The 26,067-nt window shown below is 43.3% G+C and overlaps 3 protein-coding genes across 11 annotated transcripts in view; 1 reads left to right on the forward strand and 2 right to left on the reverse strand.

Moving 5' to 3' along the window:
- Positions 1 to 10,146, reverse strand: part of PHYKPL (5-phosphohydroxy-L-lysine phospho-lyase) — a 13,645-nt gene extending 3,499 nt beyond the window's left edge. The window contains exons 1-9 of one of the 7 annotated variants that reach the window (XM_085073612.1): positions 7,563 to 10,146; positions 5,152 to 5,403; positions 3,442 to 3,552; positions 3,031 to 3,149; positions 2,130 to 2,289; positions 1,494 to 1,568; positions 592 to 679; positions 381 to 497; positions 102 to 184 (exon numbers count right to left, since the gene is read on the reverse strand). In XM_085073612.1, coding sequence (XP_084929738.1) covers positions 102 to 184; positions 381 to 497; positions 592 to 679; positions 1,494 to 1,568; positions 2,130 to 2,289; positions 3,031 to 3,085 — 578 coding nt within the window. In that variant the 5' untranslated portion in view covers positions 3,086 to 3,149; positions 3,442 to 3,552; positions 5,152 to 5,403; positions 7,563 to 10,146. Of the gene's footprint in view, positions 1 to 101; positions 185 to 380; positions 498 to 591; positions 680 to 1,493; positions 1,569 to 2,129; positions 2,290 to 3,030; positions 3,553 to 4,666; positions 4,800 to 5,151; positions 5,404 to 7,562 lie in introns of those variants that run through there. The other 6 variants (XM_085073610.1, XM_085073611.1, XM_085073614.1 and 3 more) reach the window with 6 other exon arrangements.
- The window catches only part of HNRNPAB (heterogeneous nuclear ribonucleoprotein A/B), a 25,163-nt gene extending 12,928 nt beyond the window's left edge, over positions 1 to 12,235 (forward strand). For all 3 annotated transcript variants that reach the window (XM_085073621.1, XM_085073618.1, XM_085073622.1), the window contains one exon: positions 11,531 to 12,235. The gene's annotated coding sequence lies outside the window, so the exon portion shown is untranslated. The remainder of the gene's footprint in view (positions 1 to 11,530) is intronic.
- COL23A1 (collagen type XXIII alpha 1 chain) overlaps positions 5,931 to 26,067 on the reverse strand; it is a 184,165-nt gene continuing 164,028 nt past the window's right edge. Inside the window, exons 15-28 of the mRNA XM_085073631.1 lie at positions 25,993 to 26,037; positions 25,447 to 25,524; positions 24,122 to 24,175; positions 23,379 to 23,423; positions 22,829 to 22,918; positions 22,419 to 22,490; positions 22,032 to 22,073; positions 21,149 to 21,175; positions 20,678 to 20,749; positions 20,532 to 20,585; positions 20,251 to 20,277; positions 19,708 to 19,761; positions 19,018 to 19,104; positions 5,931 to 15,248 (exon numbers count right to left, since the gene is read on the reverse strand). Of these exons, the coding sequence (XP_084929757.1) occupies positions 15,201 to 15,248; positions 19,018 to 19,104; positions 19,708 to 19,761; positions 20,251 to 20,277; positions 20,532 to 20,585; positions 20,678 to 20,749; positions 21,149 to 21,175; positions 22,032 to 22,073; positions 22,419 to 22,490; positions 22,829 to 22,918; positions 23,379 to 23,423; positions 24,122 to 24,175; positions 25,447 to 25,524; positions 25,993 to 26,037 (795 nt within the window). The 3' untranslated portion in view covers positions 5,931 to 15,200. The remainder of the gene's footprint in view (positions 15,249 to 19,017; positions 19,105 to 19,707; positions 19,762 to 20,250; positions 20,278 to 20,531; positions 20,586 to 20,677; positions 20,750 to 21,148; positions 21,176 to 22,031; positions 22,074 to 22,418; positions 22,491 to 22,828; positions 22,919 to 23,378; positions 23,424 to 24,121; positions 24,176 to 25,446; positions 25,525 to 25,992; positions 26,038 to 26,067) is intronic.

Consider the following 26,067-nt stretch of genomic DNA (forward strand, 5'->3'; position numbering starts at 1 on the left):
GGCTTGGGTGATTTCCTGCTTATCAAGCTCCATGCTACAGCAGGCAGAGAAATGTATCTATTTACCAAATATGTTAAAAAATATAATGAATGACCACTTACTCTGCAACCTTCTGAAAATAGCCTGCTGGGGGAATGATTTGACCACCCACACTTGGTAGAGATTCAACAAAAAATGCAGCAATCTGAAACACAGCATACAATGTTTGAACACAATACAGAAAATTTTGGAGCAAACTCTTTTTCCCTACATGGTTTTTGCATTATTAATGTGATCCTTTATTTCTGACAAGTCCATACCACTTAGCTTAGTAACTGAATTGCACTGACAGTCAGGCACATTCATTTCTAAGACAAACAGTTAATGAAATAACTTTTTACCTTTCTGCCTCTCTTATGTGCATGTTCAATAATATTTTTCACTTCATCAGCATAGGCTGTTACTGAATCCTCATGGTCTTCTCTATAAAGTCCTCTGTATGTGTCTGGAACAGGAGCCTATGCAAAGGAAGAGTATCCTATATTCAGTACATCATAAAAACAACTTAATTAAATTGACAAATAATTGATAGGTATAGGCTGATGTACATACCACATGGACCCACTCCTTTTGTCCTCCTAGATTTCTGAATTTATATGGGCTTATGTCAATCAAAGATGTCAGATGTCCATGGTAAGCACTTAAAAAACAATTGGCAGAACTAAACAGTAATCTCCTTAGCATCAAGAGTTCTTTAGTAGTAGCATTCCAAAGAGTAAAGACTAGACAGGTGCTATCACTTGGTAGGAAATTGTGTTACTTACATGAGAACAGTTCTGCAATTTCTAACAATAAGCTCAGTACTATTTGGATTTCTTTTGGTGTATCTGAATATAAGGGATGCAGAGGGATAGGACTTGTCACTGGTTTGCCTGCACCAGTGACTGGAATCACAGCAGGGAACACCTGAGCAGTATCACAAGACTGCAGGAAAACTGGAAGGGCCTATTTCTGAATATCCTTCAACAATGGAGTTTCCAGTGACTGTAGACATCTTGTTCTAGTATTTGACCCCCTTCATGGCAAAAAAGGTTTTTTTTCTACATCTCATCAAATTCCTCAGGTTTGAACCAATGTCTGAGGTCCTTTTTTGTGTCACCATACATCTTCACACCTGGCTGCCATATTTTTTGCTTCTTCCCATGAGATGGTTGTTGAGTGAGATCTGTCTGGCTGTCTCCTGCAGCTGAACAAACCCAGTACCTCTCAGTGCTGTGGCTCCCTTCCCATCATGACAGGCCACTGCTGGCCTCCTTCCAGTGTGTCAACAGCTGTCATGTACAGGAGAGCCCAACCACAGCTCTCGGGGCTGGGCTGACAAATACTGAACAGAGGGAAAAATTACTTCCCTCAGCTTCCTGGTTACAGTCTGTCTACCATAGCAGGATTTCAGAAATGCTCTGACTGTGGGCCAAAACCAAGCCTTGTACCCCCAAAATTGCCAATGTACTCACTGGTCTAAAACGATAACATCCTCATGTTTTGTGTACTGCCGTGCCAATCTCAGGGCAAGATCATTGGATTCAGACCTACAATGGAAAAATGCAGTAATGGCTTCATTGTGGATGTCTTTGACTTTTGAAATCTAACCTCCCTTGAACTGCTCTTTGTGTCTGCAGAGAACAGACAGAACTCAATACATGTTACGCACAAATTCCTTAGTAATCAGCACTCCCTAGGTAGAACTGTTCACTAGAACAGAACTACTTTAGAAACAATTTTTGCTTTTCTTTTTTCTCTTCCAGATAGAGCTTGCTTAGGGATATGTCCCCCCCCTCCCCCAGCAGAAGTAATGCATTGGTACATTTGAGAATAATTCCCAAGTCAAAAGACATACTCAGACAAGAAACTAATACAGCAAATATTTACGTTACTGTTTTGTAGTCCAAGGTCTTACAAATAGAATAAAACCCTTCTTAAATAAAGCACTAGTTTAGTTTCCAGGCAGAGAGCTTGCAAAACCAAACCCATGTTTTTGTCAGTATCTTGTCATCCACACCAGACTGAAAATGGCTTTTAATACGCAAGTGTGTACTTGTCTGTATATACATAGTAAAGCCCCAACATTAATTGTAATGTACCCAACTTACCCAGAATTCAAAAAATAGAAGATGCATAATTTCTCAGGTAGCGTTTTTGAAAGTCTCTCTGCATAATCAACCAAGTTGTCATGAAGGTAGCGAGAATTTGTATTTAATAATTGATTCTGTTCATGGGCTGCCTTTACTATATCAGGGTGACAGTGCCCAACTGCAAGAGAACGTGGAGAATGGTTTGAGCGTTTTTCCTATTACCCATGGTGTTCATTTACATGCCAGCTTAACACTTAAATTTCTCTAATAGTACAGAGATGTTATCAGTGGGGCCTGAATGGTACACCTTGTAAAAACATTTTTTTGCTCCTTAAAAAGTTTGAAGTTGTCTGCTACTGTACTTAAAGGTTTGTAGTTAGTACTGGAAATAGATATACTAAAGCAAATAGTGTCTGATTTGATGCTTGATTTAGGCATTTACATAGTTTAGAAGTTAGGGAAGGTGCAGGGAAGCGTTACCATCAAAGAATTACTAGGTTAGATTTCAAATCCTGTAAGAAAGAAGCAGTTACTTAATCATACACAATTGAAGCAGCACACTGAGCAGTGGTTCTGTGACTACACTTAGCAGTAACTTTTACAAAAACACCAAAATGCCATTTGTTAGTTTTACAGTGAGATGCTTTACTTGAGTTTCCATGGGAAAAAATGTGCATATTTTAGACACATTTCTATGAAGCCAGAACAGGAAGCAAGTCTGGAAAGCACATTCATTCACACATACAAATTCAAACAACCATAATTCCCTAAACTACAGACTCAAGAAAGTTTCCTTCCACTTTTCCAATTAAACACCCCATCCCCCAGCACAGTGCCACTGTAGTAAAAGTACTGATAGTTCTGTGTTCTGCTTAGAAAAACAGCATCAAATAACATCCAATAACATGACTTTACTTACCGTGAGCGACGTTGTTTATGCAGTCTAAGTATTGTCTCCCATCCTCATCATACATATACTGGCCCTTTGCCTTCACGATCTTCACTGGATCATTAGAAAAAAACAGCTTGCAAGAAGAGCTATGACGAGCATCAGAAAGTAAAATAAATCTTAGTGAGTTTATTCTATCTTGCTGGTAATATTTTCAGTCCAGTCAGGTAATCAAGGGAAAGACATTTCCCTTGTTTGCTGGCAGTCATCCTGCTTTTGGCCCCTTGTTAGATTTTCAGGGAAAAAACCACTGCAAACCTGACAATCCTCTAGGATCTAGCCACAGCACCAGGAGTTACCCTCTATGGTTTCATCCCATTTTAACTGCAATTCCTTAACTGTCTACACTTTCTGCCCTTTTTGTTCTTTGGTGTCTCTTACCTTGTGATTGTGCTTGCTGTGTTCTTTTTATTGTGTTCTTCTGTTCTTGCCAGTGTTCTGATTTTCCAGATAGTTTGGTGCAGGTGATTGTTGCATTTTCACTAACTGTAGCTAAAACACGGAGTGGTTTTATACGGCTGGGTTTACTTGAGTGCATTTGTTTAGCTTTTTAAATGAATTGACAAAAAGTAAAATTGAAACACATCTGCCTAAGTCATAGTTTCAGAGATTTGACTCTGAAGGGCAATGCCAAACTTTCCCTGTACTTCATTTAGTGAAAGATGGCTTATACAGAAATAATTTGACTATAAATACAAAGCCATTGTCAAATGGATGACAAAGGACAATGGTAAAGTGAGAAAGTGCTTCATTATCCCTCCCCACCAGGAATCTTGACACTTTCTGTGTGAGCTGGCAAAACAGTTTGGGGTTTTTGTAAGCTTCTCCTCACTGTTCAAAATATGCTAAGAAAGTGCCTGCAGAGGTTAGGTCTTAATTGCCAGGGACAGGGCAAAGAAGTTAGAAAAAGATTTAATACCCAGAACGGTATTTTTCAGGTGTGTGTAACTGGCATAAGTCTAATTTCAGCATTTACTTTCAGCCCAACTTTTGTATTTATAAAACACATAAAAGTAGCCTTGGATTTGGATATATATGATATGAAACTATTCTGACAGTTAAATAAAAGAATAGTGCTGCCATTCTTGGTGATGGCCTACAGAATTAAGACTTTTTTAGGTTGGTTAAAACACCACCGGTTAATGGGAAGTTTAGAACTAAGTTTTATACTTTATTCTGTCCAAGTGGGCAGACGTTTGTTTTCAATTCCATCCGGTTTTGATATAATTAATTTCCCGAAAGGCGGGCTATAGTTGGTGAGCTCGAATCTCGCCTGGCTCAGCACGGCCTCCAGCCCCAGCCGTGCCTCCGCTGGGCTTTCGGGAAACGCTTTCTAAGCAGTTTAGACTCCAAACAGGCGCGCTCGGTATCATACGGGTTTTACAGTGCAGTTTCGTAATCCCCCTCCGTAAGAAAGGCTAATTACTGTTAATTACAGCCGCGCAGCCGGGCCATGCGGCGCTCGGCGCTGTCGCTGGTTCCCGCCCGGGCGCGATGGCGATGGCGCTGCCCGGGCTCGGCCCGCTCCGGCCACGTCAGGCGGCAGCGCCGCCCGGCCCAGCCCTGCCCCAGCGCCGACCCGCGCCCGCTGCCCCGCCGCACTCACCCGATGAGCTGCCGCCGCAGGGCCAGCGTCTGCTGCCGGGAGCGCGGCTGTGCCGCCCGCATGGCCACCCGCGGGGCCGGAGCGGCGGGCGGCGAGGCCAGGCGGAACGGGGGGAGGGAGGGAGGGAAGGAGGAAGGGAGGGAGGGAGGGAAGGAGGGAGCGGCCGCCTCCCGCGGGGGCTGGGCCGGGAGGGGAGGGGCGGCAGCGGCGGCAGCTCCGAGGCAGACACGGTACTGCCTACTGCCCGCCCGCAGCGCCCGGCGCAGCCCCGGCGGCACGGCAGCGCGGCTCGGGCCCTGCGTGCCCCGGAGCAGGGCAGGGACACACCAGGGACTGAGCCGGCCGGGCGGCGCTTACCTCAGCGGCAGCACTGGGACACGCTGGGGACAGGCTGCGGGCCGGCGGGGCTGCCGGCAGCTCACCCTTAAACCTAACAGCCCAGGGCTTTACACCGCTCAGTCCATCCAGCCCCACACCCCACTCACCTCGGAGGGAGGAACAGGCTCTTCCGGATCATTAGTACAGCTATAGCATTCTCCTTTGGAAATACACATGGAGGGAGTTTCTTTTACAGTTGGAAATTATTTGAGGGGGTAGCCTAGGTGGTAGAACTCAAATAATTCTTTTGTGTGTACTTCATTGTTTTAGCAGAAATAAACCCAACCTTTCCTATGTTGTACCCCTGTCTTTGGTCGGTGGCAGATAGGTAGATGTGACTGACTCCTTCAGAGCCAATCCTAGGACAGGTAATAGTTGGCATTAAAAGAGGAAATACTGTCAATCAGATTAGAATGATCTTTCTTCCATTCCTCTTTGACTGGAATGACCTAAAGAAAATAGGAAGATAAAGAGCCAGAAAGGAGTTCTGCAATGGGTTGAGTTCTGCAAGTGCAGGTGTTGTATCCCATAATCAGGTTTATCAACTTGTCCAGCTCAATTCAAGACAATGCCACATTTTTTTTCCCCTTCCAAATACACATTCACATTCTTTTGGTTTAAAGTGACAAACAGGTCTTAAAACTCTGGAATAACAGAATAGATCCTTTAAAAACTACTCTTGGCAGACTTTTCTGACTAGATATAGCCACTAATAATTATCTGTATTTTCAATTACTGCATACACACAGGAACCGTTTAAATTTTGTGCAATATGGAGAATGCAAAACCAAATTGCTATGCATTTAAAGTTGGATTGAACTTAGAAAGGCGAACTCTGTTGTTTAATAAAAGTCAGGTCTCAAGTAACAAAAGACTGGAGAAAAAGTTAATAATGGCTGTTAATCTTTATTTGAACTCTTGTCTGGTTAAGATATTTACTAGCTATTTATAATAACAACCTGAACATTTACAATTTGGAAAGTTTACTCTTGGTTACAAATGCAGAGTTCATTATACATATTCACACAATTGTAAAAGTAATCTGTACAGAGAGACCTTTTTTAAAATCTAGTCTTTGCTTTTATTAAAAAAAGCACAAGAAAATTATTTTTTTTAGGTCTCAAGGTAATGTATTGTCCATTACAGCTTTAAACTAGAAATACATGATGAAGTACTAATTAATACCATTTTAACATGTTAAAACAATGGATAAGAAATACTGTTATTAATGCCTTCATTTTTAAAGTAGTTGTTCCCCAAGGAAGAGTAAATAGAATACTTTTCATGGCACATACATGATCAAAAATCACAAAAAGTTTGTAAATAGAGATGTTAAGTACATTTTCCCTCATTTTAATATCTATATATTTCTTTTCAAAGGTGATACATTTTACAGAGATTTAGCCAACTTTGTATAAAATACCATGTAAATACATTCAGAACAAAACTCATTTTTGGCAAACTGCAAACACACAAACAGCCCTTTCTCCTCTGAACAGCCTCCCTGGGGTGATGCAACCACTCACATAAATAAGGGACACTTGCATAACGTGGTAGAGGATTAAGCTCTATCGGCATATTTTCAAAACAAATATGGACAGATAAGGCACCTGTTGTATTTTTCTAAACTGTGTACAAATAATCAAGATTTTCAGTTAGATTTTAAATTACCAGCAGGTACAGTTTCTCAAATGCTAATGTACATGCTAGTTTTGTAATATTTCTGTGTCCAAAGTAATGTAAAACAATACAGGGGGCTTTCACTATTGATTGTGGTATTTGTGCTGAACGTTCTTAATATTTAACATTTTTGATTGTTTTTTAAGATAGCAGAAAAAGAAACCCAAATTGAAATACAAAAAGCTGTTATGAAATTGTTTATAAAACTGCACTCAGTGAAACAAACCAGCAAACACAATAGGCTTCAGCTCTCATTTGCACTGATGGTAACTTACCACCTTTCCTGCTAAATTCACAAATTCAGTGAATATCATGAATGCTTTTGCTTTACAAAACCAGATCCTAATTTTTTAATGTAATTACAGAAATGAAAGTTTGATAAGCACTCGTCTACACTTAAAAAACTCATGTAAAATTAACTTTTCAAATACAGTGTTTAACAGTATAATACAAAGCAGCAGATGATATTAGTGTCATTTACAGATACTTGGGTCACCTCCATTTTAAGTTTGTGTTGATTAATACTTATGTTATATAAGAAACCACACAAGTGAGCTGACACAGAAGTGAACTGACTGCTCCATGAAACCACACAATTATGAGGCAACTTCTACCAGACAGGAATTAATTGTTTGTCCTAAGACATAGGAAAACCACAAATGTTACTAATGTATTTCTTACTCCACTCTTGTCAATAATTCAACTTCTTATGCATGGAAAACTTGTGTTTCCCAGCTTTCGTGTGGTTTCCCCCAGGCTCTCTACAGTAATATACAATAATATAATCTATTAAGCCCTTCCTCCATTCATTTCTAAGTGACAGATTTTCAGCACTTACTTTAGCTGCAGGTTATACAACAGTCACACATCCCTTGTGTTGTGCCACCAAATGGGACACAAGCACATGGAAAAGTTGCAGGAGTTCACCTGGGGATGTCAAAATACTAAAAGTAATTTCTAGCTTACAAATATAAATGATCACCAGGGAAAAGAAAGTTTAGGGAATGGATTTTTTACTCACTGATTTTCTTCAGTCTGCAATAGATTTCCTGAAGTGGACCTGTGGAGTATTTCAAACTGAACTAATTATGGCCAGGTCCAGTGCAGTGCCAGGGACACAGTAAAAAGTCAGGTGACTCCAGTAAATGGCACTGAGACTGGCTAACTAGGGTGACCAGATGTTTCTCTCTACCCCCTCCTTTTTGTTAAAAAAAAAATAAACACTATTGCAAAAGAGTCAAGAAATATGCTTACATAAAAGCTGTCCTGTGAAGTTGCCAAGTTCAGTGTGTGCCACAGTGATTGTCTTGGCGAGCTAAAGTGTCACAGGCCTCTTGAAATTATCCATATATTTCACTTCTCATTTGAAAATCTTGTTAAGCCCCTGGAAGGCTGGCTGTGCTGCTCAGCATGTCAGCCTGTCCTGAACAGGTAAAAACCAGGAGTTTCAAAATAAACAAAGCAATACTGAGGTTCTTTCCACCCCTGGACACTGCTGAGGACACTTCTTCCTATGCTAGAGTGCATTAGAACCAAATTCACTGATCTGAATTCAGCCACATACCTGCACTGTTTGTCTAGGATGAGTGGTTTGGGGACATGGAATTTTTTACATTTTTATCATTTGTTGTTATGAATATTTTTGCATATTTTAAAGATAAATTTGTTGCCTGTAAAAAAATAATTCAGAGCTTCCATGCTCAAAATTTTAAAAATACAAATGTGTCAGAAAACCTACTACAGGTAGATTATATTTATGTAATGCTTTAAATTATCTGGGCAACAACGGCACTGAAAAAATGCTGAAAAAAATTATGGTATTTCCCAAGAAAGAAATACCAGCTTTGGAAAAAGAAATTAAAGTTTCTATCCACGCACTCCTAGTTTTACAGATATCTATTCAAACCATAGAGTTACACAAAAGTCATGCCCATCTCTATGGGTGCTGTCAATTAAAGCACACTGTCACAGCAGAAAATTTGCAGAAAATTTGCTTCTATTTAAAATAAAAGTCTGCTCTAGAGGGCAGCATTGAACCAGCAGTCACTGACCAGGGAAAGCTTTATAATGCACATTACACTGACAGGCCAGGGGAGTTACTTACCGTTGTGATAGAGCTGGAATCTTTCCGGCTTAATATTTTAATTAATTTTTATTATTTACTGGAATCATTTGTGCATTACAATGTGTTAGTTCTAGCATTCTTGCCCAAGAGCCTGCTATGTTTGGCTGAGTGCAAAACCAATTCAAAACCAACACAGCCATACATATAAAACTTTACCCTGGGTAGTGGTTACTGTAACAGTCTCAAAAACACAGGTTTAAGACTAATCATTAATCCTCCATCATCTCCATGGATTACTTTGCACCATAGGATGTCTTAAACTGCTGAAACCTCCCACGTGGTTTGCTGGTTTGCTTAAGGATTTCAAATGCTGAATTTATGAAATTACAGAAGACAAAAGCTCATCTAAATATTTTATCTATTGGTTTTCTAAAAGGAAAACACATCAGAAAGTTGCTTACCATTAAAAGAAACATTCTTATTTTTAAATACACAGAAGAAAAATTCATACAGAAATAAATTCATTATCATTATATATATACAGGAAGTGTCAGAAGCAGTGCATACAGGAGAGGCAACTCCCCATGGGAATAAAACAAAGCAGGTGGCAATGTCTTGATTATGATTTTTTTTAAACTAAAATATTGACACTTGGAAACAGTTTCAGTTTGGGGTCAGATCAGGATTTCTCTGCCATCTCTTTCATAATCCAGAGAAATATTCCTGAGCTCACTGGCCAAGCCACGACTGAGCTACAAAACTCTTAATTAATCTCATTTGTCTCCATCAGAGAAGGCCAAATCATCAGGTTCACGCTCTGGCAAGGTTCCTCTCAAGCTGCTAGCACTGTGGAGCTACACACATGGGGTTTTTGCCTTATTTCCTTCTTCCCCAAATCCATCTTTCCCAGAAGCTTTAGGGAGTGCTCCCCATACTCACAGTTGGGTGCAGCATCACCACTCCTGGAGCACCAGCACTGACACAACCACAGGCAGCAGCAGCTCCAGCCTCAGTCACAGAGTGCTCTTGCTGTGTCTCATGGCAAGGCAGCCCTGCCTGCAGAGCTTTGTGGCTGAAAAACCTTATAGGGGTGAGTGAGTGAGTGAGTTCTTGTGCCCTTGGGATTCAGTTTGGGAATTTTGCTTCCAAAACCGATTGGGCTGTTACAGAGAGGATGTTGGTAGTGACTGGAAAGATGGTAATTAGCTAGTTTTAAATGGATCAAGCCTTAAAGAAAGTTATGTGTCCTTTGCTCCTGGGCAGCAGCAGCCATAGTTAGCTTAACCTAATGGAAACCACCATGCTTTTACAGACTGTTAAATTAGAGGAAGGAATTTTGCTTTGTAAACTAAACAAAAATACATTTGTCGGAGTTCCAGTTCCCCCAATATCCGCAACTTCAGTGTGTTACCCTGAATGTCTGTTGATGAATCTGTGAAGTTACACCTAATATTTCAAGAAAAATCAGTGGCTTAGTCTCATACTGACCCACATTTCATAAGCGTTAGCAGCCTCCCCGTCAATCATCTTCATTGCTGCTGACATGTAGTGGTAAAATTCAGCTGCATTCTGGAATTGCTGTAAAGCAGTCTCAGATTCTTTCAAACCAGAGGGAATAACAAGAGAGATTTCTTGGGGAAAAAAATGCCCTAAGCTTTGTGAAAGGCTGAGATCATGACTGAGTTTTGAGCAAGACTTGCTAGTACTACCTAAAAATAAAATTTGTCTTCGTGAGCTATTTGCAAAGTATTCAGAAAGACCCACATAAACATTTTCAGATGGAAGGAGAAAATAATCAACTGATCTGGCATGAATTTGCAGAGCAAAGCACATCTTTTTAACTCATTGCATTAAGATCATGACTGCTCCTTATTTAACAACTGCTCTTCTAAATATGTTTGTGTGAAAGGCACATGGAAGTCTAAACAGCTTTCCTCTTAGACTCTGTGTAATTGGTACAAAATCCAACAGCTCCTCTAATCAAGTCTGTTGATCTGAATAATATGATTTGATAACCACAGAATGGCTGGGGTTGGAAGGGTCTTTAAAGATCATCTAGGTCCAACTCCCTGCCATGGACAGGAAACCAGGTACAGCCAGTTCAGAACATAAAGGCCAAATGCACCAATGTCCGCTGAGGACCGGGAAGCACTGGAGGTGCCAGTGACAGCCCTGCTGGGGGATCCATTCCCTGCTCTGCTCCTGGGAGCTCTGCTCTCCACAGGACTCTGCTCCTTTGATGGAGGGGTTGGTAGAGTAGCTGTACCACCCCCAGCTACAGCCTTGGAGGACCTGCTGGTTAGCTCCTCAGAGCCAAAGTGAAGTGACAGCAGTATACAACAGTATACAACAATCCCAACTTGCCAGCATTCCTGATGGGAAAGGCAGCAGCAGGATTCAGGAGAAGCCACTGCACATGGGCAGTGAGTCCAATGTCCTGAACATTCCTGACTGCCTGCAGGTGCACAGATGATCTTTGTATGTGCAGAACCAACCAAAGGCCTTTCCTGGGAATTTCCAAAGAGGATCACTAAAAGGTTTGGTAGCTGAGCTGTGGCACTGATGGGGGTTGATACAGCTGCACTCCTGTGCTAGGATGATAATTCCAGCATTTCTCCATTACAAACAAATGTCTTGGGTGCTGTGGCAGCAGAGGCTTTGTGCTGGGAGGGGGATGGTGGCCTTGCAGAGTGGTGAGAGGGTAAAGCACTATTCTGGTATTCTGTATCAATGTTTTGCAGGCCTGGCAGTGGTCACAGTTGATGCCTACAAGCACTGGATATTCCACAAGTTGAAGACGGAATACTGACTTGTTTACCTGAAGATAATAGGACTTCGGGGTATTTCCTCAGAGAAAATATAAATTTTAATATAATTTCATAAGCTTTGGAGGTTAGCTTGTCTTGTAGCTTCAGTGATATCAAACTTCTTCAAGTAGGAGCTAGATAGAAAGCTGTTTAGTTTTTGCCAGCGTATGTAAAACAAGACTTTTCTATCTGCATTGTAGATTGTTTGTGGACACTTCCAGATTCTTGTGCTTTCTGCAGTCATTCTGGGGACTGAACTCTCATTGATACTGAAAGAGGTTCCATGAACAGGACATGTGCAGGAATTTGAGCGTAGAAGCCCACAGCATGGTTTGGAGTAGTGAACTGCTTTTAGTTTGGAGATGACAGGGGGAGATGGGAAGAGCAACTGTACATTAAGGGAACAATTACAGATCTTCCTGGTGACATCAATGAGAGATTTGCCTTCAACCTTTCACAGAAAAATTTTTTTAGCTTTAATTTGGGATATTAAAGGGGTTTTTCAAAAGCACTAAAGGCCAGTGGAAGCTTGTTAGCTGCTCCTTATGCCTTTAAAAACCCCTACACCAAAAGTGATAGCTGAGAACATGAAATGGAAGTAAATAAAATGCATTTTCATTGCTGTTTTGAGTTACATAATTGTTGTTTCTTGATTTGTTAGTTAATCTGAATTTACATGGATTTAATCTATATGGTGACCAAGGAAACGGTGAGTAACTGGTAGAGATGCCAAGCAGAGCCACAAAGCCAGAGATGTGTGGGTGTAGCTCCTGAGCAGCCAACGCTGGGTAACAAATTCACTGCCAGCAGCCCTGAGGCTGTGTCACCTCTCCCGAGCTTGGTGGCCATTCCAGCACTGACCAGCACAGAGCACAGGCTCCCCCTGACCTCGGGGATAAGCTCAAGGACACCCAGAGCCTGGTCAGAAACGAGAACCCACAGACAGCAGACATCACCCTCTCTGTGTGGAGCACAAAGACATTCCCACTGTTGTTCAGAATATTGGAGCAAGACCTTCAGCACACTAGATCAGCTTGTACTAGGATGGGCACATCCCTCTCTGGCAGTAGCTGCAGTAAGTAGCAGTGAAGCAAGAATCTTAACAGAGCTTTTGGATCTACTCAGTGCACCAAAAATGCCTCCCTTCTGTATTCTCTAAGATCAAGGCCACAAAGAGCCTTAATCATCATGTTTGATATTATGGTAAGGCTCTTAATTTCACCTAAGACAGAACACAGCAACTTGTGTTGAGCTAAGTATTTCCTCCAGAAATGATCTGTTAAATTGGAAAGGCAGTAAAGTGATAGCAATTATATCTGCTTGAGATTAACCAGTCTTATGCATAAAAATCCACAGTTCACTTATTTGAGTTTGTGTAGCTTCAACTTCTACCCGTTGGATGAATATTTGTATATCTTTCTCTGTTCAGTTAAAAAACTTGTCAATATGAAGTATCTCCTCCCTGTAAAGGAATCTGGTTGCTTCTTCATCTTCATTGTAAACTGAACAGACTCAGCTGTAAGCCATCTTCTTCCTCTTTGAAATATTTTTAATGGCTCTCTGCTGCACAATTGCTGCTTTTTCAACATCTTAAAAATGTGAACTGTGGAATAGTTTGCAATTTTTAATTGATCCCACAGTGGCATATGCAGATACCAAAATAATAATCCTTTTGTTCATTACCCTACTCTGCATGGGATGTGCCTGAGATGAGATAATTTAACAAAAGAGAAAGAAAAGGTGAAGAGAAGGAAAAAAACAAGAGTGTGCAGAGTTAGTTTGCAGTTAAAACCATGTAAACCAAGAAGAAATAAAAAGCAAATGAACCCCACAAACTAAGACAATTAAATACTCCAAACTCCCAATTTCTGGGAATCCCAACAGCAACATAATGTGCTCTGTTGTTTAAGAAGAGACTTAAGCAGAGCCTTCCCTGTCCTGCAACTCCCTGCACTGAAAGTATTGCCAGGTTTTTGTGTTTTGAAATTCTGCAGCAGAAGCTTCCTGGGGAATTTGTGTTCCACAGCAACAAAGTGCTTGCACATCTTCAGGCACAGACCCCAGAACAGGACCCAGAGGTGCTTCCTCCTGAGGAAAAAGGTTTCTCTTGATTGTAGAGGAAATAAGCACAGGTAGTCAAGGTTGTTCTGTCAAGCTGCAGAGTTACTGTTTCCATCACACCAACAGCAGGTAGTGACGAACGGAGCTTGGCTTTGTTTCCTCTGCAGGTTGCAAATCCTTCTCCTGTTTGACCAGACAGTGAGACAGCAGCTTCTTCCATTTTTAGGGCTGCACCCTTCTTTTCTTTGTTTTCAGCCAGGTTTTTTCACCCTTTTAATGTGCATGTGCAATGCAAATAGGGAGTTGAGAGCCAAATTAAGACAGGATTAGGGATTTGCCCTCCTTCATGCAGTAAGGCACACGAGGCTGGCTCAGTACTGTTAGTTCACACTGCAGCATGAGCAGTGAACACTGTTCATCCCCAGCTACTGTCATTGGTACCTTGATCAAATCCTGTTGTTACCATGCACATTTTATGGGTTTGGGAGCTTTACATTATTTTCCAAGTCCATAAATGTCAGAATCCAGTATAAAAAAAGGTCAATATATTACTGTAAAAAGTTTTTTTTTCCTTTTTTTATACAAAAATTAAAAAGATCAAAATATATCACATTATTTACATATTGTGCTTCATGCTTAGAAATCACTGAAAAAGAACACACAGACAAACATTTTAATCAGAGAAATGCTCCATTCATTACACTTATTAACCTTATTGTTAATACTTACAAAGGATTAGCATTCAGATTTCTTTTAATATGAACAGTACATCCAAATAAATTACACAGAATTAAAACTTTTGCTATACTAAGGGTGTGCTCACATTCCAAGTGAGGGTTTGCAACCAGTTAGTGACATGTTAACTCTAACTGTGTCCACATACCACATGTTCACAGCTAGGTTAGTAATTCCACTCAGCTTCAGTGTCATACCCTTGTGGGGGAATGAGGATTCTCTTTCAAGTCTGGATCAAACCCTCATCTCACAGGGGGACATCACTCTCCTCATTCTCTCTGGCTGCTCTGGGTGCATGAGATGCTACAAATTACCTGACCACCTGCACCCAGCACTTCAGCATGCACTGAAGCAGTGCAGTGGCTGTGGGTTATAATTACAATAGCAGAAGAGTCTTTGTTAGAAAAGAAATGTTTAGAACTCTGCAACAAAGAGACAACCCACTGTTAACTTCTCAGCTGGAGGGTATGGGCTGAGTAAGTCACACGAGCCAGTGGTGCAGCCTTTCCATGGGTGGTTCCTAAGCTGCCTTGGCCATAATAAAAGCCTGAGCAAGCCTGGAAAAAGGCATTCTACTGTCAGTGTTACAATCATTTTTCACGCTTAGCAAGTTTTTGGTGTTCCCAGCACCAGTCTAGAGCTGGGGGGAACAAGACCTGAAGCTGCTGGAATCCTGCTGTCCCAAGGCATAATGTCATGTCTGCCAGCCCTGTGACCTGTTGCTTAAAGCGTGTGCAGCAGTGCAAACAATCACCGTGCAGGGAGCTAAATTACTCAGGATCTGTTCAAGGATATGCAGTTATTAATGTTACTGTACCTTATGCCAACATCCTGCTACTGGCAGTCCGTCTGGTCCCTGCAAAATTGAAATTACAGATTCAGTTTTCCTGACAGTCACTTAAATGTCAGATCCAAAAACCTGAAGCTCACTCGTCACGATGAAAGGTTTAGCAGCACTGTTAATTACCATGCAAAACCCATTCACTGTATATGCACAAAAATGAATATGCAGGCAATGTAATCCATGTGTCATGCACAACACAAAATTGAATACACCTCAGGGTAAAAAAAAAAAAAAAAAATCAGAAATCTCCACTTTCTTTTTTCCTTTAAACAAGAATATGTGTACAAATACAAAGATTTAAAATCACGGTTCATTAACTTCATAATCTGCTTTATAAGGTAGTGTTTTTTGCAATCAGACATATATATGGAACGCATGATGTGGAAATGTATTTTTTGTTAAAATGTGCTTTTCTGTTTGGGGGAGGTGATTAGGTATTTTTTTTCCTAGATGGTATCCTAATTGTGTTACATTTGATCCTGCAGTACTTAGTTTCTTTAAGAAATCTTGAGTTGCTGAACTGAGAATAGGATGAATTGTGGACTATGCAAAGGGAGTGAAAATATTTGTCTTGTTCTGCTGGAGATACAAGAAACATACAAAAATCAGAAAGCCAGAAGAGCTCTCACTGACCAGGAGGAGAACACTGGAAAGGAAGGAAGAGGAACAAGCTATGTGTGACCAGCTCTCAAGACTCTTTAGAAGAAATAGCTGACTTCAGCTGCCTTTTTTGATGCTGGATTTTTTTAAGGCTCTTGGATCTCCGATTACATGAATTTCTGCATGTAGAGCCACAGAGAGCACACAGGCACTGATCCTTCCCTCAGAGCCACCTCCAGACTCACTGGGGTGGGAAGATGTGTATGCAGCAGAGAGAACTGCTAGTGCAAATACAGGTCAAAATGCAATTTTACATTTTTTACTGTAAATGTCAGTCATCACATTTTTTGTATTCTGTATTGATTTTATATGTAAAATAGCCTATGCCCAATAAAACAGATGCAGTGAAGTAAGGTAACTCTCCAGCTATTCATAGTGTAACAAGTCATATTTTCCTGTAACCTTAGTTAGAAAACACACGTTTTTCTGCAGACACAGTAATATTTTGTTCCATAACTATAAAAAAAAAAGGTAAAACTTGTATGTTTGCCAGAGTTGTCCAGGGGTGATGGGGACAGGGAGAAGGTGCAGAGCAGTTGTTTGATCTAAAACATCCTGACCTGCTGTTAAAGTGCACCCTAACACTGATGGTCAGGGGGTTGATTTCTGCCCTGGGGTTTTTCTCCTTCTTGAGCACTCAGAATATTTATTTTGGCCATCATAAAACTCCACACCTTTCTATGTTTCACCTGAGTGATTCCAAAATGACTCTTTGCAGCTTGTCTGTGAGGCTCATGCTGATGCCCCTGGACTGAAAGCCTAGCAAGCCTCCACTGCACCCTGGGCTGCAGAACAAAGTCAACATTCCAACCAACCTGCAACTACCCAGGAAGATTCACAAGTGCTTTACTAACTGGTTATGTTGTAGTTAATTGGAGAAATCACCTACTGCAGTTTACAATGCCTTCAACAGAGATGGGCCCTGTGTTTTCTGTATAGTTAAGATGGGAGATGCTTGGTGAATAGAACATCTCTGGGGAGTAAATATGAAGAAGTTGGAGTGGGCCTGCTGTTAGGAATTGGTTTCTTGGATACATCTGAAAGTAATTTAACTTTTTGAAAGAGAAACAGCTTACTGCCCTTTTGTTTCTCTGAGGACAACTGCAAATCATCTAACACGCAGCATTTTCTATGGTTAAAAAAATGAAAATAAAACAATGACCTCTCTTAGCTAGTCATGCAGAGCTCTTTTGGGGAGCAGAGCATGAACCTTCCTGCATAACCACTGGACCCAACCTGAGCTCTGTGCTCACACAGCAAAACCCTTCTGATGCCCAGAGTGCCAGTGGCCCTGCTCTGCAGGACTGGCTGCTCATTTGAGGAGAGCTTTTCAAATCCCAGCTGGGAATGAGACTCACAGGGCTGCAGCAGCACAGGCATGAGGGCAACCAAACTGGGCCCTGGGTACTAAGAGAAACCATAACTAATTTTGAGCATCTGTAACCATAAAGGGACTGGCATCCCCAGCGTGATCTCCCATGTTTTACACTCTTTATCTAAAGTCATTTTAAATGGGAAGAAGAAGGCATAACACTTTGGCCTCTTTCCCTGAGTGCCAGAGTGAAACATCTCGTTCCAGCTCTGCTGCCTTGTGTCCTTCCTCTCCCTGGAGGGCTTTGCTCCTCGGGAGAGGGCTTGGCCACAGCAGAACACACACAAGCCATGCAAGAAACACAGAGCAGATACTGTACCAAAGGGCAGGGCACGCTCACCCCATCCAGGCCTGGCAAACCTGGCTCCCTTTTGCTGCCTGCAATGCTATGATCTCCCTGTTTGGAAAAATAACTGCTTGTTGAGAATGGTAAAGGACGTAGGAGTTACATAGACAGACATCCATGGTTCAGCAGTGGAGGAGGAGGACAGGGCTAGAGCTTCACAGCTCCATTTCTGATGACACAGCAAGTCAGCAGAGAGGTTTTATGGTAAGGAATTCACAGACATGTAAAGTCTGTCATCTGGGAAAGATCTTCTCTACAAAAACCGGAGATTCACATTTGTAAAAGGGCAGTTAAAGAGATAAGAGGTAAATCACCCAACATGTTGAGAGAGGAAAAAATTAATTGCAGTTCACATTAAATATCCAGGCAAAATAAAGCATATTGACTAAAGGAGCTGTTTGCTGATACAGTGGAGCCACATGACAGCTTTGGCTGCCAAAGCTATGTCCAGAGGGTGAAGAAAAGTCACACATTTGGAGAAGAAATAAGTTTTTGAATCATGTTAGAGCAAGTACCTGGCACTATTAGATGCCTCTGAACCAATGTCTAAACAGTTACATTTAAGTAGTTTCAGTTCAAGATTTGATTTTTAGCTTCAAAGCACTTCAGGGAAAGGATCTATCTAGTTTTAGTTATTATATGAAAAACAGTAAAAAGGAGGTGTATTTTACCAGCTCATACAACTTTTTATAAACCAGTCTAGACTTTTTTTTTTGTGAGCTCTATCTAATGAATGAGGGATTCTGGAAGTGGCCTTGGGAGATGCAGCTTCCCCAGGCTCAGACAACCAGGCGGTGGCCTGGGGTGTGTCTGAGAAGGGACAGCTCTGAGCCACAGGCAGAGAAAACCAGGGGAGGTCTCTTCTCCCAGAGGCACTTCTGGGCAGCCTGGGGAGCTCCAGCTCATACATCACTGATCCTTGGCAGAACTGTGGTGCTATCAGCTCCAGCATGCTTCCCCAGGCTCATCCCTCACTCAGTTTGCAGGGATGGAGGGATGGAGCTGAACTTGTTTTCAAAACACCTCCCCATCCACTGCACCCAGTTACTCCCTGGTTTCCAACATACTCAGAAGCCAGGCCAGCAGCTTTACACTATCTCCTGAAGAGCTCTACTGAGGTCCATTGTTCCTGACTACAATAAGAAGGTCTTTACACAAAGATGCTTCATTTTTACTGCTGTGGCTTGCTCCCATCTGGCCAGTGAGGAGCCCTTACAGTGAGCAGCGAACTTCCAGCAGTGCAGATAAACCAGTACAAAAAGTGAGAAAACAATAACCATCTGCTCTGATTTACTGCAGAAGAGAGAACTCCCAAATCCTCCCTCCTTTTCCCTTTCTGCAAAGCTGTGGCTCCTTTTCAGCCCAGCAACCCATGCTTAGGATGAGTGAAATGAAAGACATACCACAGGACAAGGCTGATCCAGTCCGGGAGGGCCTGGTTCCCCCTTCTGGCCTTTGGCCCCTTTTCTCCCTGGTATTCCTCGTTCACCCTGTCAGCGCAACAGCAAAATATCAGCAACAAGGGGAAGAAACACCTTTGCTTTATGTCTCAGCATGTGCAGAGGCCCAGTCCTCACCCAGAGTAGGGACATTTACACTACTGTGACCTCAGCTGAGTAATGAAATCACTGTGAAAACCTCAGTTAAAGCTGGGGTGGAAATATTGTAATAGATAATTTTAACAGACTGACTGAATGCCCAGTGTCTGCTGGAACCCAGGCTGATGTCTGACAGTGAGTGGGAACCCTGTGCTCAGCTGGGCTCCTGGCTCCAGCTGGGTGTCCCTGGAACAAAACCTTCGACTTGGATCCATTTTCAAGGTCTATAAACCAAGACCAGCAATTCTTTGCAACCTGGAGCTGTCAGGCTGCTCCATTTCCCCACAATGGTTGTGCTAGGGTGGGGGCATGCTTGCCAAAAGTCCTTCCAATTGGGTAGGAATTAACTGCCTGTCCTGCCCTGCCCTGGGACTGTGCAAGTCCTTGGGCTACAGAGAAGACCTTTCAGCACTGGCTCCCAGGGCAAGCAGCACTGTGCCAAAAAGAGCAGCCTGTCCTGCCCCATGGGCATAAATACAGCAATAATCCACTCACCTTCTCGCCTCTTTCACTTCTCTCTCCTTTCTCTCCTCTGAGACCTGGGAAACCCTGTCACCACAATTTTTAGGTGGGAAAAAGAAAAAAAAAAATTATGTAAGTTTAGCATGTGAATGTCCTGACATCTCAGTTCAACATGAGCCAACTCCAGCCATCAGCCCATCCTGCCATGGTGAAGAATGACATTTTCTTCCCATTGACTTGGAATGCCAGCAATTTCTTGGGAAAACTGGAGTGCTGCACCACACCCCACTAACATTACAGCTATTAGAAATTTTCATTTCACTAAATCCAATACAAATATCCTCAATTGGAAAGGGAAGCCCTGGCAGCTCCTTTAGCTGAACAGTACCATTGTGCAGTGGAAGTAGCCCAGCAACTGGCCTGAATTCAGCCCTTCCCTACAGCCATCATTCCATGGGCATTGTGTTCAAGGCAGAGCAGTCTATACAGTGTTAGCTACATATTTTCCCAACAATCTCAAGTTACATGTGTGTTATTTGTGTTTCTACATGAATAATTAATGGTTTCCATACTCACATCCAATCCTGGCTCCCCTGGCTTTCCCTGCAGATATAAAAATAAAAGTTAAGATGTGCTGTGTTGAGTTTGGCGTTGCAGACAGACTTAGATACAGTTGGTTTAACACAGCAGTGAGAGCACAGGAGCCTCTGGGGTTGGAGGTTGCTCCTTTGCCACCCACCAGGGCAGTGCTGGTCCAGCTCTGCAGTTCTGGCTGGGCTCAGCACAGCAGGATTTTACAGCCCCTATTTTGGGATTCCACCCCAGAGTCCCTGCTCCCCTCCCATACCCAGCATTACCTTCTCTCCCTTGGTACCAGGTAAACCGATGAGCCCTGGAGCACCTGGGAGACCCTGAAATTTAAACAAAACAAGGCATTGGGATTGTTTCCCGTGAGACAGATTTCTGTCAACAGCTAGAAATGAGGTTTGGGAAAACAACTCACAGCAGGTCCGGTGTCACCGTGGTCCCCCTTCTCACCACTGTCACCTTTTTCTCCCTTTGCACCATCCTGACCCTGCAGGAATGAAAAGGATCAGCCAAGGAGAGCTGGCAGCTCTGCCCACCCACCACCTCCTACCCTTCTCTGGGTTGCTCACACCCACACCGCTGCTGATGTTTTGCTCTTTACCACATCAGATAAGAAAATAGCTCAAAATACAGGTTTAAGCCTTTTGGTGTGGAAACCCTGACTCTCACCAGCCCTCAGGACTCTGAGGAGGGGTTTAAATTCTAAATGTTTGGAAGGAAAAATGGTTTGTTTTCTAAAATGCCAACTGCTGAACAGTGTAACCAAGGGATGTGTTGTGACAACAGTGACAAAAAACTCAGCCTCCAGAGCTGACAGGCCTTTGTGAGCCTGTAAATAATGCACTGGCAGCTGGGAATCTGGGTGACATTTAATTTATTGACTTACTTTAGGCCCCTGGATTCCTGGAGGACCCTGTGGGAAAGACAGTGATGCATTTGAAAAAAACCCATAATTTAAAAACATACCTTAAACTTTCCTTCCCAAAAAATTCTTGCTCAAATTATGGGCTGACAATGGCCAAATATTTCTTTCCAAGGCAGATGGCAGTTTATTTGGTTCTCCAATATCAAATCAGGGGACAGGGGAATTGAACATGAGCTCTCTGTGTAACACAGGACAATAAAGCTCTGCAACACAAGCTCTGGGGAGTGAGAGCCCCCAAAAGCTTTGCTGAAGGAAGTGACAGGAAGCTCTGTGGAGTGGCATTATGCCACCACAGCCCTCCACAGCTGGGCAGGGCTTGGATGCCTCCCAGGCTGTGAAAGCCACCTGCTTTTGAAGCATGGGCTCTTGAGGTGACTCTTGGACCCAGCAGAGGTATCCCAGCCTTCCCAATGTCCCTGACAGCTCCTTTTGGAGCACTGTAGGCACCAAACCCCTTCAATTTCTGCATCAAAAGTGCACTGGGCTTTCATCACTGCCTGCATCCTCTCCCAATGCAGCTGATGACAGAAATCTTAATGATTTGGGGGAATTTAGGGGAAGAGAGGCATAGTCATTATGGGGAACAAGTTTTCCCATCCCACAAGATTTTATCTTTTCTCCATCCCAAGGAGCAATTTGGGTTTTGCAAAATGAGCCTCAAACTGTGATCTACCCTCCTACATCAGGTGCTTTCATCTCTTCAAAGACAGATCAGACTGTAGCACTTGCCTCATTTTTTCGCCAGATTCAAGGCAGCTCACAATGATTAAACAGAACAAACCACTCTTGTTTTGTCTAATCTCATGCAATAACAAATCTGCAGGAATGACTTCCAGAGTCCTACCATAGGGCCAGGTAATCCAGGGGGTCCAGGCTCAGGTATGATCTGCAGAAGGGAATTAAACAGCACATTTAACAAGGCTGGGCAAGAGAGAAGATGGTTCAGGAGTGGAAATATCACCAAGCCCACAATCATGATTTAATGCCCAATTAATTACAACAGCAGCATCCAATATCTCAACAACCAATGCAAAATTTAAAGTAACTTTGTAGCGCCAAGTGTGTGAACTGCTGTTCCCTAATGAACAAACCCCATCTAGACACTTCTGAAAGTTCTTGTAGAGAACAGTTGGGTTTTGCAGATGGATGCAGGACTGGTGGGTCCATCCTGCACCCCTGACTTTGCCTGACCCTGCATCATGGAAGAGGCTTTATGTGATCAAGATCTTACATGATTATTCTGCAGACATGGTGACCCGGTGTCTCCTTTTTCTCCTTTGTCTCCTCTTGGCCCTTCTGCTCCCTGAAAGGTAAAAATGTAACACTGATGTGCTGCATCTTCCAGAAAAGCAGAAATGAGAGAAAAATATGTTTTTCTTCCTGTGAACAACAGCCTTGGCTCAAGCAAAACTCATGTTCATCTCCAGAGGACTTTGAAGAAATATTTCTTCTCCTTGATACATCCTGAATAAGCTGATTAGAAATGGAAATTCAAAGCTCCTGTATCCACCAGCTCCACAGTAAGGTGCTGTGGAGAGCTCATTGCTTCAATCAGCCAACCCAACCCCATTCTGAATATTTGCAGAAATCAGTGCATTAGAGAGCCAAGAGCAGATGCACAGGACAGACAAAGGGACATACCGGGGGACCTGCTGAGCCCATTTCTCCTGTCTCTCCTTTCTGCCCCGTGATCCCCATGCTGCCCTGGTCACCCTTTGCTCCTTTGGGACCCTGCAAGTTGAGAGAAAACAACATGTTTAGGAGAAAACTGTTAAAATAAATCCCCCACAACAGCCACTTCTGCCTTTCTGCCTTTTCCCTCCGCGCTGCAGCATGAGCTCACGAGAACACGTTTTAACATTCAAACTCGCAGATGCCAATTTTGGGGGTGCAGCAGAATTTGGCTGAGCTGCAGGAGGGATTGCAGCCATTTGGGGTTGGGAAGGTTTACAAAAAAAAATTGGAGGCAGCATCTGATGAACTGCCTGTGAAAGGAGCCCCTTTAGCTCGGCAGACACAGCACGAGCAGCTCAGAGCAGAGCAGGCAAAGGGCCATCAATTCAGGGAGACACAGCTGACAGTGCAGGGCAGAGCTCACTCCTGGCAGGCTGGATTTGCTTTTCACAGACACACAGGAAACTTCATTTGGCTCCTGGCAAGGTTTCCCTCAATCCAGCCGTGCCCCACTCACCTTTTCGCCGTCCATTCCACGTGGACCTGGCAAGCCCAGCTCTCCCTGAAGGGACACAAAGAAAGGGGAGCCCATGGTAAATTAAATCAGGAATTCATCTCAGAAAAGCAAGGAAATGAGTTATTCACACACAACTGTTGTGGTTATGGGTTTGCCTCTGCCAGGCTCAGGACCAAGGAGGTGTCAGTGATGCAACAGCATCACCAGCTGATCTGAATATTGACAGAGACCTCAAAAGCATCAAAATCCTGCCCCATCCCATTTCTTTCAAGAGATATTTCTCTGTAAATTACATTTTTAAGACACTACAGCTGGCTGCAGGCTACAAACTATTGCTTGTGAAGCAGGAGGACAGCAGGTCCTGGGGCAGTGAACAGCACACAGGGCGGGTGGGACTGAGGGTGGCTCAGCACAGCCATGGCACTGCCAGCCCCTCTCACAGCTGCTTCTGCCACTTCTGCCTCCTGCCACAAGCACTGAGGAGGTCTCAGAGCAGCTGGGATTTCATCTATAGGACTGGGAGTGGATTTGTTTCTGGGACAGCATTGGCTGAAGGTCAGAGACAGGTCAACAAAACTTTGGCTTTTGTGTGAAAGCCTCCTTTTTCCAGCCAGAGAAAGGGTTAAATAGCACACATAGCCTCAAATTCCTCTGCAGGCAGCTTCAATTCCCTTACTTTGGCTTGGGAGACTCTACATAGAGAGCTACTAATGTCTGTGTCACTAGGCAGGGGTCAGGCTCACCTTAGGTCCTGGAGTGCCTTGGGGACCTGGCGGCCCTTGGGGACCTGGTGGACCCTGAAACACAGCAAACAAAACAGGCTTGATGATGACTAACATGAACATGGCACAGTGTCCTCGTGCTGTGGGGATGAGCAGCTCCAGCCACCATCTGCAAGGGACACTCAGGAGAGCAGAACTGCCCAAACACTGAGATGAGCTCAGCTGACACCAAGTGACCTGAGCTCCCTGTGCCACAGGGGTGTTCATGCAAGAGAAAACACAGAGGGAGCAAGTCAGATGTACAGCTGCAAAGATAAGGGTTAAGAGGCAAAATGCCTTTAGCTGGAGGTGGGACCCCAAACCTGGTGGTCTCTTTTTTCATCCTGCCCACTCCAGTGAGCCTGGGAAGAAGCATCCTGCTGAAGAGTGTCAGCCAGCCAGCAAGATGCAATCAAAGAGGGGAAACAAAGGAGTTTGTGTGAGCACTAAACAACAGCAAAACCTTGCACACCTGAAGAAGTCTTTTTTCCTGGGCACTGCTGGATGCAAAGACCACAAACCACCTTGAGATGAACAAATGTTTTCCAACTTGCAAATTATTTCAAGCAGTAAAATTTGTGGTCCTGCCCAGATGAAAGACAAACCAATATCACATCCTCAAGCACCTTTTTCCATGCCTGCACACTCAAATGCTGTTACTTTTAGTCACACTGGCAGCCTTTCCAGAGCCTTGCCCATGAGACAGATCAGTGCACAAACACTGCAAACAGCAGTTAAGCAGGAAAACAGCAAAATTAGTGGGGTTCAGTGATGTGCCCCTCAGCAATCTCTGCATGCAGAACATGGGACAGGGTCTGGGTGCAGCAAATGAAGCCTCTCTAAGCACTGCACTCCACAAACTCCACTCCCAAAGCTGCGTGCCATGCAGGCACCTGGCAAACGGAAATTACCAGCACTTTGTGTATCCCTGCAGCCTGTTAGAAAACAATCAGGATGGTTCTCAAATACGTCTGAAATTAAGTATTTATTCTATTCAGCTTGTTTCATCCTAATGAAGAGTTCAGGGCACTGTTCAGCTGGGCAGGTTAAGGTCTGGGTGTCATTCCCCTTCCTCCCACATCCTGACTGCTGCCATTGAGTTCCACCACTGCTTTTGCTGCTACATCCTAAATATCCTCAGCACCCAGGTGCAAAAAGCTCTTCCCTCCCAGCCAGCCCTGTGCCAAGACAGAAATCTCGGGAGGAAACACAGGACAAGGGTGGACACACTGTCACAGTGTCACCCTGGCAGAGCCTGGCAGAGCCTGGCAGATGTTCAATCCTTTCCCATGAAGTGCAGGGCTTACCTTGAGAGCATCCAGGATTCGCCCGTCGTAGTCAATCACCACAGTGTCTCCTTGCTCCCCTTTCAGCCCAGGGGGACCCTGCAATCCAGGGATGAATCCTATTTAATGTTACAGCACTGAGAGCTGGCAGATAGGAAAGCTAAGACCTGACATGCAGCATTTGGGGGCTATCACCTTACAGACACCATGGGTTCAATTGGTCCTTAGCCTGACAGCTGGAACTGCCAAACCTCCAAAGGCCATCAATGTGTGTAATGGAGAAGTGCACAAAGATCCTCCCTTGATTACCCCTTTTCCCAGCTTCCCTCTCACAAAAGAAAGGGTCACAGGATGGTCATGTGGATAAGAAAATTGGACTCGACTGATTTCCCATGTCAGCATTCTGTACCTGCAAAATCATTTGTTTAAATGTGCACCACCTCTATTTTCTCACACTGAACTCATCCTGAAGTGATTCATTCACATACTAAGCAGACAGAGGTGGTGGGGAACAGCTCGGGTTGAGCCAAATATACAACTCCAAACTGAAATCCTCAACATCCATACCCGGGGTCCAATGGAGCCAATTCCTCCCTTCTCACCAGGTTCACCCTGAAAATCAAAAATCACATTTTTGGTTCA

The sequence above is a fragment of the Lichenostomus cassidix genome, chromosome 13 (assembly GCF_008360975.1).
Source record: "Lichenostomus cassidix isolate B80296 chromosome 13, HeHo_3.0, whole genome shotgun sequence".
In the NCBI taxonomy this organism is placed as follows: Eukaryota; Metazoa; Chordata; class Aves; order Passeriformes; family Meliphagidae; genus Lichenostomus; species Lichenostomus cassidix.